The sequence below is a fragment of the Hyaena hyaena genome, unplaced genomic scaffold, assembly GCF_003009895.1.
Source record: "Hyaena hyaena isolate Hyena2069 unplaced genomic scaffold, ASM300989v1 scaffold_753, whole genome shotgun sequence".
Lineage (NCBI taxonomy): Eukaryota > Metazoa > Chordata > Mammalia > Carnivora > Hyaenidae > Hyaena > Hyaena hyaena.
Window position 1 is genome coordinate 185830 of NW_024081387.1, and position 15528 is coordinate 201357.

Below are 15528 nucleotides of genomic sequence, written 5' to 3' on the forward strand. Positions count from 1 at the left end.
AAAGTTTAACATACTCTATTAACATGACTTCTTTTACATATTTTGGATAATGTCCATAATATTTGGGCTGCCCAAAAGCTTGGGGACACACACACACACACACACACACACACACACACACATAAATACACTCTCTCAGAAGTAACCATGAGGAGGATTTTATGACTTCATATAATAGGTTACTATAAATTTAGAAAAGCACTATATCATGGTGATGTCCTTTATGGATCTTGGCCTATTTGTCCTTAGGGATTTCCAGAAACAACCACTCATCTGTTTTTAAAAATGTTAAAGCAATTGTATGTACACAGGTGTTTGGAACATCCAGTTCTTCATTACAGAATCTGCTTTGACATATTTTAAAAGCTAAAAATAATTTCATGTGGTATATTGATTCAATGCCCTAATGTAACTGCCATGTAAGAAAATAAATGAGCCATCCACAAGTTACTTATTTGTAACAGCATAAGACAGTTAGCAGAATTTGTAGAGCCAATGTCATTGATTGATTTGGGATCTACATAATAAAGGTTTATGGACTTTTATGGTTTCTTATTTTCAAGAATGGTGACCTTAAAAATGGATTCAATCTATTTCAAAGAAGCAAATCTTCCTTAAATTGGTGTTACAACTTCTTATGAGAGTTTGGAAGGAATCTTTAATGGTTAATAATCCAAATAAGAATAAAAACAGTTGGAGAAACCATTCTGTCTCAATTTAAGGACTCCAATAGCTCCTTCCTAGTTGAAAAATACAATATAAATGCCAATTGTCACACATCTTAGAAAGATAAAATTGCATATTTTTAAAGTGCATTTTCATCTTCAGCATTGAAAACTGAGATCTTTATTCTTTGGCTAGACTTGTCACTGAAGTCTAAGCTTACCATATTTAGCTTTGTAATCTTAAAATAGATAAAGAAAAAAATAATGGGAAAAACTTCATTTCTTCTGAATGTTGCAGGATGAATGAAACTGTGGTTGTTTTTCAGTCAGAAAGAAGGCAGGGCATGTGCACAGAAAAGCTGTTAATAAGATTGCAAAGCAGGCACTTTTGCTCAGGTAGGAAAGTCTCTACGTCCCCTCAACCATACCCCAAATATTGCTTCCACAATGATCTTTGCCATCGGATTTTTCTGGCCCCTAAATCCGTCTCTTCTCACTTAATGAAAAATGGGAAAAGTCTGCTCATACTATTTGTTAGAAAGGTATTAAATTTAACCTAATGTGGGAGCCCCTGGCTGGCTCAGTCGGTAGAGGGTCTGGCTCTTGATCTCAGGGTTGTAAGTTTAAGCCTCATGTTGGGCGTAGAGATTACTTGAAAAAATAATCATGTAAAAATATATTTAATCGAATGTGTTCACCTGGTAGTGTTGAGTGGCATGGATACTGACAAAATAATTATAAAGCATTTGAGGCAGTGTGAATACCACATGGGGCTAGCCATCCATGTGACAGTTATATTTTGTGGGGAATATCAAAATGGGTATCATTATATTTTGTTTTCCAACCAATAATTTAAGAAGTTTGTGCCTTCTGAAAAACAGAAAGCAGAGAAACTGCTTTTTCCACACACCGAGAGAATTAAAATGGAAATAAATATTCTGAGGAAGTCAATACAGGCATATATCTAGAAATTTTACCCTCTTCTTTCTTAAAGAAAGATGTAACAGCATCCACACAGATTCCTGCCGAGTGTACTCAAAGACTCACTTGGAGTCTGCTGGATGTGGAATAAGTTTTATCTAGGGAGAATCCTACTGGGGCACAAACTGGTATCATCATATAAAACAGTGAGATTGATGGATAAGTTTCTTGTCCCTGTGAGTAGACTTTGATTATAGAAGAAATTGGATTTGATCCTAAATATGAGTCTCTTTTCTATCAACCTATCTGCTTTCATTTTACTTCCCTGTAAAAGATGCTTTAATGTAGATGTAGTGAGAACATAGTGGCTATAATATTCGAGTTTTCTAGAGAGAGAATGATCAAATGTGGTTGTGGATGTAGTTTTTCAGTTGAATCTAGATGGCAAGTTCAATTGAAGGCATCTTATCACCGTTACAAACACATACATCCTAGGTAGTAGGAGCCTAGTCTGAACAACGATTCTTGCTAAGGCCAAATCAATCTTTCAGTTAGACTATTCTTGGCACATTTCAATACGAATAGTAATGCCTGTAGGGAAATTCACACATTTCTATCAAAAGCTGGGTTTTTCAGGCCATTCCTAAAGTGTTTCCTCCTAAGTTACTGAGAATACCAGAAAGACTAAGATGATAACGTATTCCCTGGATAAAATCTACAATTATTCCTAAAACCTGTTATAACATGGTGATTTGGGGGAAAATGCAGTGACCATAGTAGGACTGAGTTGGGCATATCTCAAGGAGGGTAAGTACACATGTGTGTAACCCCCCCCCCCCCACAAGCACACACACCTTCCTCCAACTGACAAACTAATCAGTTCAGCCATATTAGTTAAGAAACTCTTCAGGGAACCCAAATTTTCAAAATTGAGCATCCAGTTGAGAGAAAATGGGCAATTTGGTAGCCTCTTGTTGCCAGTTGGCTACAGTGTCCCTCCCTATATGTCCTCCTTTCTTGGCATGAACTTTTTATCTGTGCTGAAATTCATATCCTAAGGAGATTTTGATGGTGATTGGTGGACTCAGCCCAAGTGTGAAAGAGAGAAAAAGCTTCTGTGTGATAGAAACATTTACTGCTTTCATAAGAATGGATCAACCTTCCTTTCCCATCTGTCTCTAAGCAAAACATTATTAGAATCAGTATGATATTCCATCTGTACTTTTCATGTGCAAATGCCTTGATGAGGACAATGAGCTTATCAGAGAACAAATAGCCAAAACTTTTCAAGAGTGTAACAAGGGCTTCCAAGAATAGGAAACTATTGCTTTTAGGGCTAAAGAATGAGCAATCCCTTCTCTCCATAGACCCTCCAACTTATAGTGAAAAAAACAAGCAGGATCAAATTTAACATGCAAATTACAGGAAAAATCCCATATCACATGATTTATTGAGTGAAAAAGATTCCTTTCCGTTCCATTCTAAAACATATTGTGCTAAGAGTCATTTTGGAAGAAAGTGCAGCATTCAGAAGTTGTATTTCATCATGCAGTCACTCAGCATTTTATCGAAAAGTACGTGCATAGACTCAGACAACTGCAAACTATTTCGGCTACAGTCTAGATAAATTTTTCACACACTGGACTGGTAAAGTGCTTCAGCTTTGAACAACTTGTCAAGGCAGGCTGCATGCACATATATATGTTAGTCATTTACTTGAAAAGACTACAGTTTAGAATATGAAAATATATAAGCAGCATTCATGTAATACAGAATTCCTGAGAATAGTGTGTGCTATATAAATCTTTGAGAAATAATTTGTATTCCTATGAAAACCATGATATAAAACATTTCTCTCAACGAAATCAGAGTGATTTAAAACTCACATACTGTGAGGGGCTGTCAAAATTTTGCTGTCAACAACCATGAAGGCATAGCTAGATTCTACTGCATTGTTTCACAAAGGGAAAATTTCAGGTAACTTTTTCATTGATTCTCTATTTTTCTACTGGTCTTGAAAATCTTCAGAGGAGGCAATGCCTAAATCAATGTTTATAATTTTTTATTATAACTACCTTTCTCTTTTCATTTTCTTTCTCTCTAGGCAATCAATACACTTTTAAACACTGATGGTGTTAAAAATAACTCAAAACAGAAAGAATTCTCAAGGGTGTGGCTATCACTAGTCTTTGCTCTACTGCAAGACAAATGTCTTTGTCTTGTGTCCCTAATTTGGAAACTACACATCAGGTTCATTTATGTCTTCAATAGGCATACAGAACATTTATCCTTAGGCATGGCATACATTCAACTAACAAAGAAAAGGAAATGCTGCAGATACCACAAAAAAGGACTTTAAAACTCCTTTGTGGAGTTAGTGGAACTAGTTGTGACTAGCAGGTGGCAGAAACAGGACCTCTGAGGAAGCTGAATGTAAGAGTCCTTGGTGACAAGGAATTGGGAGGGAAGTTTAGAGTCTGGGGTCTTTCCCTTTGCTCAGAATCAGAGGAGAAGTAGGGAAGTGTTCATTTTTGACAAGAACAAACCAACGAACAACTATAAGCTGTCAGTTTTTCCCTGGAGTAAAAGAAGAAACAGTCCAAAAAACATTTTCAGGGTTAGAATGTTAGTTTTCCAGTAAGAGAAACTTTAAAATTTTCTTACTAGAGATACTCTAGCATATATACAAAGCAGTTTTATTTCCATTGTCTTTAATCTGGTATTTATACATTTTGGAAATAATGGTGCTTTGTTTAATTGGACAAATAATAATCACAAATATATATATATAATATATAATATGTATATTATATATATATGGAAATGTGTGAGTCTATGTAATTTGCCACCCCATTCCCAGGGGAGGAAAACTGAGATCAGTTTTGGTTGTTTTGCAAGGAAAGGTGTCTTGATTTCTCCCATATATTCCCTTACTTCAACTCTCTTCTTTCTTCCCCACCTGCTCCCATAGCTTATGTCTCCACCAGACTTTCCTTACTTGAATGTTTCATCATTCCCACTGCATCTGTCTGTGAACAAGAACACTCACAGAGTTGACACCGAAATAGCAACTCCACAACAAAGCAAAACCATGTCTTTGCACAGTTGATTTGATCTTGGTTTTAAGGAGTTTTCAAAAATCAAACAAATCAATCTCTCAAAGAAACAATAACAGAAAACCCCCTTCACTGATGAAAAAAGAAATAAAACAAAAAATGTGTGTGTGCTTACAAACAATATAAATTTATATTCATGCGTTGTTTTCATTAGCTCATGAACAAAAATGCACATTGTTAGAAAAGCTTAACGTGTTGCAAAGCATTTGGCTTCTGATTTCCTGAATAAATAAGTCACAATGGCATACTATGTCACTGATCTCAGAGCTGCACAAAATGTAACTTGCATTACGTATTGCCAAGGTGCAAAAGTACAAGGAAAACCAACATATTTACAGCATTTCAAGTTATTCTGTTATTCTGTGGGAGTAGTTATAATAAACTAAGGAGGAAAAAATAAAAAATACTATAAAACAGCCCTCCGCAGTAAAACATGGATGAGTGGTATTCTAAATGATATGAGAATAAACACCCATACTTTTTAAGTATGTGGCTCTACTAATATGTAATTTAAAAAAAAGGCAGGGAACCTTGTTCTGACCGTGATACAACATATTTGAATGTAGCCGATGCAATAGAATCCATTTCAATGAATGGGATTCTTTTTAGAATCTTAGATTTTTGGTTTGACAACTAAAGGTGGTGTGCAACTCTTCAACTGCATAGTCAATGTAAAGCAGCATAAATTCCTTGTGGCACAGATCCATAAACTCAGGGGAAAAAAACAAACAAGAAAAAACAAAAAAAAACCAATAAAATTCCCCAAACCTGTAAGCTGAAGGGACATGGAATTCTGGCAGCAAAGGCAATAATTGACGTAAGTCATTTTTTGTATCTCAACTCAACTTAAGATTCCAAAGTCAGATTAGTATGTGACTGAAGACCGCATGATACCTTCAGCATGCCTGGCTTATGAACATTTCCATGGAAAACTGTTGCCAGAAACCTCATCATCACCATTCCTGTTACACTGCAGCTGACGGAAGGTGGAGGTCTCCAAACAAACAACTCCCTGAGGCTGGTTCTGAGAATTAGATCCCGGCTTCCTGCATTGTCAGTCTAACCATTTAGATGCCACGAGTCATCTTTTCCTTCCCTAGATGCCTGGATATTCCAAATCCCAGAGATGGCTGTGATGCATTTCCAAGTAACATATCATACATATGGTTTGCCAGGTATGCCTTCCTCCTGGACCCCCCTAGAATTTAAGGTTGCTGTCATTCCCACTCTGCCCCTAAGGCCATTCATGATGAACAGGATGACCACTTTTTCTCCGTTGTTGTTGCAAATGTTCTAGTTCAGCCTCATACATCATCTCTTGGACTAAGTACTTCTCCCGTCGTATTCGGTCATACAGGTTCTTTGGTACATCTGGAATCAGGTATGCAATGAATGATTTGATCCCAAAAACAAGGTGCTGCAAATTTAAGAGGAGAAAGTACACTTTTTAAAGATTGTGGAATGCCAATTATAAAACAGATCATGAACAATGTTGCATTTGCCTTACAATCAAACAACAGAACTCAGAATATACCACCTAGAATATTAATATTTTCAGGAATTATACTGGGGGTGCCTGGGTTGCACAGTCGGTTAAGCATCCAATTCTTGATCTTTGCTCAGGTCACAATCTCACAGTTTGTGAATTCAAGGCCTGAGTCAGGCCTCGCTCTGATAGCACAGAACCTGCTTGGGTTTCTCCTCCACTTGTGCTGGCACGCACACACACTCTCTGTCTCTCTCAAAATAAATAAACTTAAAAAATTTTAAAGAAATTATATTGGAACAATTACACTGTTGTCTTCCATCACATAAGTATTAGGAGAAAAGAGAATTCTTTCCTCTTTTAGGTGCCACATGTTGACAATCACTTTATAAACACTGCGTGAATCTTAAGTTCACATCTATAAAATCCTTATAAACTATGGAATCCTATTATAACATGCATTGTTATATAGAGATGAGAAAGATCACATCCAGGGAAAACTCACGTCTGATAGATCATAATCACAGTGTATAAGCCACATAAAACAGTCTGCCCATGACTGTATTCTATGGGACTGTGGGCTCAATCTCCAGCATGTGCATTTTATAGAATTTCTACTAATAAGTTCAAATATTGGAAAAAATGTTGTCTCCATTACATAATTCCTTTATGATAAAAATGTATTAATGTTTAAGAATAGACTGCCAAAAGTATTGTATATAAAAACGACAGGATCAAAAACTGAAATAATAAGTCTGGGGTCAAAAGTTCAGAGGCTCAACAAAACCGCGCATGTCTGAACTGTTCTCTGACACTCATTAGTGGTGTAATCTTATGCAAATCACCTATGCTCTCTGTGTCTAATCTCTAAAATGGTGACAATAATGATATCCCTTAACAGTTATTACGAGGATTAAATGAGCAGATACATGTGAAGGGGTTAAAGAAGGGCTTGGCACAATAGAAGCACCACTTAAATATCATCACCCATTATAAAAAATGCATCCGTTTTCTTTTCCCATGGAGAAGAGAAGAACTTTCAGTTGCTCAGAAAAGAAACTGATACTGATAGAGTTAGGATAATGTGTGAGAGAAAATCAAACATTTATCTACAGAACTTTGTGACAACCATCTCTTTATGTGGAAAGGAGGAATTCATGGTACTTTTGACTGGTTTACGTCAGTGCCTCAGGAAATTGCACTGCATAGTAGATCACAGTAAAGCCCATCATATTTGCCATAGAAAAGTAGATCAGGACTTTCTTTCCTGATCAGATAGTTGGTATGCACATAAATATCCAGCAATGTGTCTCAAAAGTATAGAAATAAAAATCAAAAATATTTGTTATAATTTAAACAGTGAAGAATATGCTCTGAGTCCTATACAATGGTAATAAATGAAGCTATAAATGGATTCAAATAGAGAGAGTGATTCAGTGTTTTAAAAAAATCTATTTTTTAAAAGGCTAAAGTTTACCATTTATCAAAGCACTCTTGTAACCAGTTATAGATGACGATTTTCTTAAACTGACAGAGTGTATCTTAAATAAAAAACCTACAGCAAATATTGTACTTAAAGAAAAAAAGTCTGAAGTATTTTCCATTAAATTTGGAAACAAGATATAATTGCTGACACTGCTGCTACTCAACACCATACTGAAATTTCCAGCAACACAGTAAGGCAAGACAGAGTAATGAGGCGGAAACCTCGCAAATGAAGAGACAAAACTGTCCTTATTTGCAAAAGACAGTCCAACAGATTTAACAGACAGAAGGTTAGAAACAATGAAAGACTTAAACAAGGAACTTTGCACTTGTGAGAAAAGACCATTAGAATTCTAGCGCACATCAATCAAATCAGAATGGAGGCTAAGACAGTGTTTATAATAGCAATAAAAATATCTACAAAGTTTCTGAGAATAAATGGGAATGAACAAGCAAGAGAATATTTTAAAACTCTATTAAAGTATGTAAGAATGGTTTGAATAAGTTTCATGTTTATTAATGAATCAGCACAGATTTTGTAAATAAGTCAACGTGTGTTTTCAATAAATGTAATTCTAACTGTAATCCTTGCACGATATTTGGGGGACCATGGAAAATGGCCTCTGAAATGTATATAAATGATTAATAAGTCTAAAGAGCTAGGGCAACTTTTAAAAATAAGAGCAAACTTGGCAGGGGTAGGAAGTAGCTGGCTTTATCAGATATGATGATATATTCCAAAGCCGTGGCATTTAAATAGTGTGATAGGGAATAGGAATAAACAAATGGAGTAATGAAACCAGAACACTGAGGCCAGGGACACATCTACTCTAGGAACTTGGAATATTACAAATCAGTGGATAAATATATTATTTAGTAAACAGCAGTGCAAAAATTATAGCACTATATAAAAAATAAAAGAAAAATAAGCTTTTGCCTCAGTCTCTATAAAGCGTTCAGCTACCTTTAAGGTGTGATAAGTAAGATTATAAAATTAATAGTAAAATATGTAATAGAATATAGTTTTGAACTGGAGATAAGAAAATTTTTTAAATAAACGACACACACAGAAAGCAAAAACCTTAAATGGAAAACAATGAAAGTTTTTCTGATGACATCAAAATTAAACATTATTTGTTTATGGATAAAATTAATAAGTTATGAAAAAGAAACACATATCTGGTATGTTTATAACTGGTAAAGACTAATATGTAGAACATGTAAGAAAATCTTATAATTTGGCAACAAATAAACTAGAAACCCAGCCAAAAATAGATCAAGTTTATAAATTCACAAAAAAGGAAACCAAAATGGTTTTCTAGTAATAAAGTTGATGACATGAGTTAATAGATTAAAAAAATTAAGGCAAAATATTACCTTATTCTTATTAAATTGCAAAATATTAGAAATTCACATAATATGAAGATCTGCTGAAAATCTTCTTGGAGAGTAATCTGTTAGTATTATGTGAAATTAAGTATGCATGTAAAAGATTCCAAACCTGAGTATAATATTCCCAAGAAACCCTTAAATATGTTTAGAAGGTAACAAGTCCAAAATTTATAATAAGAGATTTATAGAGGTAGAGAGAATTATTGTAGGCCCAAGTACCCATCCACAGGGGATTGTGGTATTTAAAACCAATGAACTATCATACATAAGTAGATAGAAGAAATTATCTAAATATGGATAGACCTCATAGAAAGATCTCTCTCTAGATCTAAAAAAGTAAAATGGGTAAAAGATAAAAATGAGTTATTGCATAATACAATTGAATTTTGAAAAAAGAACACTTAAAATGATACTATACATACATATGTATCTGTTTAAATAAACATGTGGAAAAACTTCTACTGAAGAAAAAAGAGTGGGTGCTTTTAGAGTGGGTAGGTAATGGAATTAGTAATGAGGAATAAAGAAAAAAATAAAGGGGGAATCATTTGTATCCATGATGATAGGTTGCTATGAATTGGGGCATTTGACTAAGACTGTTCATTTGAGTTCCAAAAGAAGATGAAGATGAAAAGAAAGTACATTAAAACACACACACAATAACAAGAAGACTTTTTAGAATCATTGGGTTGGAAATATGCCTTAACCTCTCTTCTGCTACCTGTAATAAAGTGAAAAGTCACACTTCATCAGGAGACATTTTTATAGACTCATGGATTCATTAGGTAAATAGAATTTCATCCTGGATTAAACCTTAGAGGTAAGCATTTCATTTTATGGATGAAGGATGTTTCACTAAAAAATCTGACATATTTTGGCAGAGAAGGACAAATATCATATGTTTGCACGTATAGGAGGATTAGGAGGAACTTGACGGAGGAACAAGGGGGAGAAGAAGGGCGGAAATGGTGGGGGAAAGGGAGAGAGGCAAACCATGAGAGACTCTTGAATGCTGACAAAAACTGAGGACTGATGGATGTGGGGGGGAGTGGGGGATGGGCATAGAGGAGGACACTTATGGGGATGAGCACAGAGTGTTATGTGGAAACTAATTTGACAATAAACTATTTGTAAAAAAAAAAAAATCTGACATATTTTTTTAGAGATCAGTGGAGAGGTACATCTACCTTTAAAAAAACTTTTTCCGAAAGTTTTATGTATGGCTCCTTTTTTTCTCTCTAAAAAACCAGATGCATTCAAAGGTTTTCCATAGAACTTGATGGTACCTTAGAGAATAGATACTCAATATATTCCAGCACTAAATTCTTCATGGTATCAAGCTTCTTATATGCTAAGGAAGGTAACAATACTGTAGCATCTCCAAAATTTCTTCACAAGACTACAGTCTAATATTGTATGACTCTGATAATCAAAATCTATGCACATTTTATGGAAGTGTTTCAGGCATCATTTATGGAAATATACAAACACACATGTGGTCAACTGTAATTAAGTTGATTAGAAAGTATGTTTCTTAATCCCAATGAATAAGTATAGATTCTTTCATCATATGATGAAAACCATCCTTTCCTTTTTAAATATGGTTACTAGGAGGCTCAAAGCTAAATTTTCAGTTGAACCATTAATAGCTTTTTTTATACTAGTTTTCTGGTGTAAATACCCACTGACCTACCTTCTTACATTATTCAGCTTTTGCTTCCTTGCACTTCTTATAGCAGTTTCACTGTATCTGAATCTTTTACTGGGATATACACAACTTCTTTTTTGGAAGTCAGTGAGGAACTGACTTCAAAGAGTCAACTAATACATCAGTCGGAAAAGAGTTTACCAACAGAAATTTTATCAGCCTGTGACTAACCTCGAACACGATAATGAAGGCCAATCGAGCAGCGAGGATATGCCAGTATTGTAGAGTGAACTCATAGGGTTTGGAACTCCATGGAGGGCCTCTGTAGTCCCGATACCTGAAACCCACAAGACAAACAATGTGAAGAACAGAGACCAAAGCATGGAGGCCTCAAAGGCTTTTAATTTGCCAAAACTCCAAAATGACAGTTGAAATGGGCTTATTAGAATGTAGAGGGAGAAGATGGAATGATAAAAGCAAGAAGAAAAGATAATTATAATTTATAAGTAAGTACCTGCAATAACCAGATTTTCCCATACCAAGCTCACTCAGGTCAAAGAAGGATAGGCTATTGTTGACATATCCCTTTAAACAACTGGGAGAAAAGAAAAGTATCATGTGATTCAGAGATTTATAAATTTCTGGTCCAATTCCTTCATTACATATGACAGGATTCAGTAAGCCCTATTAATACTCTAACTTCAATTATTATGTAAGTTTACTTTAATGAGACAGACTCTTGTCCACTGTTTTTCCCCTTTCATTGGATCACATTTATTAAGTGTTGACTATGCACTAAGCGTTGTGCTAATTACTTCCTATGTGTTAATACTCTATAAATAAATGTTTTATAAATATACATGCAAATCACACTATCTGGCTAATTAAGCATGTGTATTTGTGATTTATTAAATTGTTCAATATATGTTTATTAAGGACTTATAATTTGTTAGAAAAATTATTATTTTGGTATTTGACAATGAACAAAAGAGGTGGAAATCTCTATCCTGATGGTGAGGTATTAAATTGTTTTCAGTTAACTTTTTTACAATAACCTTAGAACGTATACATTATCATCTCCATCATATAGATTAAAAAACTAAGTTTTACAGAGACTAACTTCCTCCAAGCCTACACTTCCCAAGATTTTTGAGCTCAGCTAACTTTCACATTTAAAAAAATTACTAGGATCCCAAGGATCTTTTTACATGAACATATATGTATTGCTATTTACACATTATAAATTAAAACAAATTTAGAAAATATTTATTAATTCACTTAAAACAATTCATCAAACTCATTACAAATAGATATAAATAGCACATTTTTAAAGAAAAAAAGCGATGTTCCAAAAAATATAGCATGAAGAATGACATTGTTTTACATGTTGTAAATCCTTTGGTGTCTGTCTTACTAGTAAGCAGCTACATTCTCACATCTGTTTCTGCATGAAATCTATTGCAGTATGGTGTTTTGGTTGAAGAGTAAGTAGAGAGCCTGGCCTCACACAGATAAGTAGTTGAAACAAAGGATATTTTAATAGCACTTCAAATAATTGTTGATATTTTTCATTGATATTATACCAAAGTTCTACCTATGGTCATTTTTTAAAGGTTAATTGTACTGTGGAGTCTTAAAGAATTCATAAATGTTTTATATGGATTTTACATTAAAATCTACAGGTCTGTCTTGTATTTTGAATTCAAATTACCCACATATAATTTTGTGACATTAAACCTGGGTCATTTGGGAAACATTTGTTTCTTTAATTATGCAGATCTTCCAAATATTTTTACCATAGACTACAAAAAGCATAATTGTTAATATCACCATTGATTTTTATCAGGGAAAACTCTGGAAGTACTGGGAAACTTTCAAGCTCAGTGATAGATAAAATTCTCCAAAATTTTGATTTTCACTTTAAAACCTGAACTTTATTAATGGCAACACATATGTCAGTTATTTTTCTTAAAGTGACAAGCTAGTTTTGTCTATTTTCTAGAAGAGTGTCTACTACACACTCAAGACTGAATAATCATAGTTTATCTGGCAATCATTATTTCATGTTAAGAACATATTGTGTAGTTTGCAAATCCACAATCATGCAAGAGGTTTACTCTGAGACGAATATCACCGCACTTTAGTATGTAGGAGAAATGCTTTATCACCTTTGTATTTTGTCACACAGAATACCAAAAAGACACTTATTCAAGGGCGAGGACTTGATAAATGTAGTAATTATTATTGCTTCATCAAAGACATTCTGAATTTTCTTACTGGTATTTTCTAAAATACAATGGTGAGGAATACAGTCATTGCTATACTTTTTGGTACCACTGCTTTCAGTTACACAAAACCACCAGAATATTTATTTTATCCACTATCCTATTCATATCATCGGTACCAATGTCATTATAGCAAAACAAGCAAAAGAATATCTTAGTATTATTATGAAAACAGTATCGACCTTGTGGATCCTAAAGGAGACACATGTTGTGAATCACTGACCAGGACAAACAGCCGTTAAAACTTGGATTCAAATGTACATCTATCTCATTGTAAACCCTGAATTCTGAAGTAAAGGACTGCACTAGTTTCACTTCCTTGCCTGTCCATCCCAGACCCCATGATTTGTCATTTTAACTGCTCTCTTGCCAATACCCTCCCCTCCACTGCCATTTTGTCCTTTTGCTATCTTGGTCTGAAAAATTCTGATCCGCATGAATCCACTCCAGTTTAGTAACTGCTAAGCATACTTGGAAAAAATTTAAATAACAGGACGGCCTTAGGAAGGTGAAGTTTCAATCTCACAGAAGTCCTCCACATCTCTTCTTAAAGTTATTCTACATCTAGTCACTGAATGCAGAGGTGTCCAGTGCTATCTGCCTGAAAGGCAGGACTTGAAATGAATACAGAGCAGATAACCAACCAATTTCATTTTCACCTACCACTAGGTGGAAGCAAAGATATTAGCAAACAACACTTTTAAGGAAGGGCTCTCAAACATGCCTTCGTACTAGAAACCCTTAAAATCTGCGTCTAGACTATATTAAATTAAGAAAAACTGTTTCTGGTTTTTCACTATTAACACTAAAAGTGGCTTATTCATATAGTCTTTTACAGTTTGTAAAATGTTACTTTATACACTATTTCTTAATTATAGGTCCAGATTGATGACTGTGCCTTTTAGTAAAAGGCAAAGTTAGAATTTCAATCTAGGGTGTCTGATTTTAAGTTAAAGTACCTTGACAAGACTCCAAAATACAAAATAAGATTTTATGTCTTTATTACTTCTCTTTGAAAAACTGGGATGTTTATGTTCAGAAAGGCATCTCAGTGTTCTGAGAAAACATGAGTTCATCAGTAGAGCTAAGGCGTGATTTCTTCATAAACCGGAGCTCAGTGTCTTGGGGCACATGCCTGGCATCTAAATGAGATGCAACCCAAAGGTGCTCCTGAGGCGGGACTGAAGTGGCTTCTTCTATCACTTTATCTGTCTCCCATCACTGCTTCCACATGCAAGACTAGTCTGCAGCTGAAACACCGATTTCTGTTCTATGCCCAGTGCTCTCTTACATTCTTTCCTAATACTTGCTTTCAAGAAACAAAGATGTGAAAAACACATTTCCTCTAAAACAGTGGTTATAAAATGGGTGACTTTGTTCCCCAGGGGACATTTTGCAATATCTGAAGACAATTTTAGTTTATCACAACTTGGGGAGCAGGGAGGTTGCTATTCGTATCTACTGGGTGGAAGCCAAGGATGCTTTCTGCTAAATATTCTACAATGCACAGAATCATCCCTATCCTCACCGCAAGTAAAATTATCTGGTCTAACATGTCCATTGAGCAGATGTTGAGAAACCCTACTCTAAATCATGGACTCATATTTTAGTTACAAGAAAAAAAAAAAAAGACAGATCCAAGGCAATATTTTCTGCACCTTAAAATCGCTAGCTATAAACTCCTTTTGAAAGCTCTCTCATCGTGTAGCTGACATTTCCTTCATACTCTGTTTCTCCCTGCAATCAGCTTTATTCCCTGCAGGAATTTGATTAACCAGTGTGGGCCCGGTTTATTTATCAATATAGTCAGAAGATTGCGTTGCATGATTTCTAATGTCTCTTTCAGCTCTGAATTTGACTTCTAAATACATTATAGGGGCGCCTGGGTGGCTTAGTCAGTTAAGCGTCCAGCTTTCGCTTAGGTCATGATCTAGCGGTTTGTGGGTTCGAGCCCCGCGTCGGGCTCTGTGCTGACTGCCAGCTCAGAGCCTGGAGCCTATTTCAGAGTCTGTATCTCCCTCTCTCTGACCCTCTCCTGCTCACGCTCTCTCTCTCTCTCCTAGAAATAAATAAAAATATTAAAAAAAATAAATACATTATAATGTTTTTAACGTTTGGATACCAGTGATGCATACAGGTAAAAACATAGACTTTAAAATTTTTGCATAAAAAGTACTGCTGCCTTTTTTATCCCACTTGATTTCATCCAATAAGCACATTTTAAGTGCAATGATTAAAAGCACTACCCTTAATGGTCACAGAAAAAAAACACTTCCCAATGAGTTCTCATTTCAATCACAAACAAAATACATCAGAAAACTGTGTAAATGTCAACCTTACTTTTCACCGTATTCAAAACGACTTGCACAGGGGCCATATTTGTATTCATAGACAAAACGTGGGATGTAATCAGATGTAATAGCAATTACAAATGCATTGGTGATCACAGCCAATATACCAATTCCTTCAAGAATTCCATACCAGATACCTGGTGGAAGAAAGAGAAAAGATAGGAAACAAAATGAAAAAC

General features: G+C 34.9%; 1 protein-coding gene across 1 annotated transcript in view; it reads right to left on the bottom strand.

Moving 5' to 3' along the window:
- Window positions 1-2992: 2992 nt before the first annotated feature.
- The window catches only part of ANO3 (anoctamin 3), a 398246-nt gene continuing 385710 nt past the window's right edge, over window positions 2993-15528 (bottom strand). Inside the window, exons 25-28 of the mRNA XM_039218371.1 lie at window positions 15339-15486; window positions 11228-11308; window positions 10945-11050; window positions 2993-6119 (exon numbers count right to left, since the gene is read on the bottom strand). Of these exons, the coding sequence (XP_039074302.1) occupies window positions 5937-6119; window positions 10945-11050; window positions 11228-11308; window positions 15339-15486 (518 nt within the window). The 3' untranslated portion in view covers window positions 2993-5936. The remainder of the gene's footprint in view (window positions 6120-10944; window positions 11051-11227; window positions 11309-15338; window positions 15487-15528) is intronic.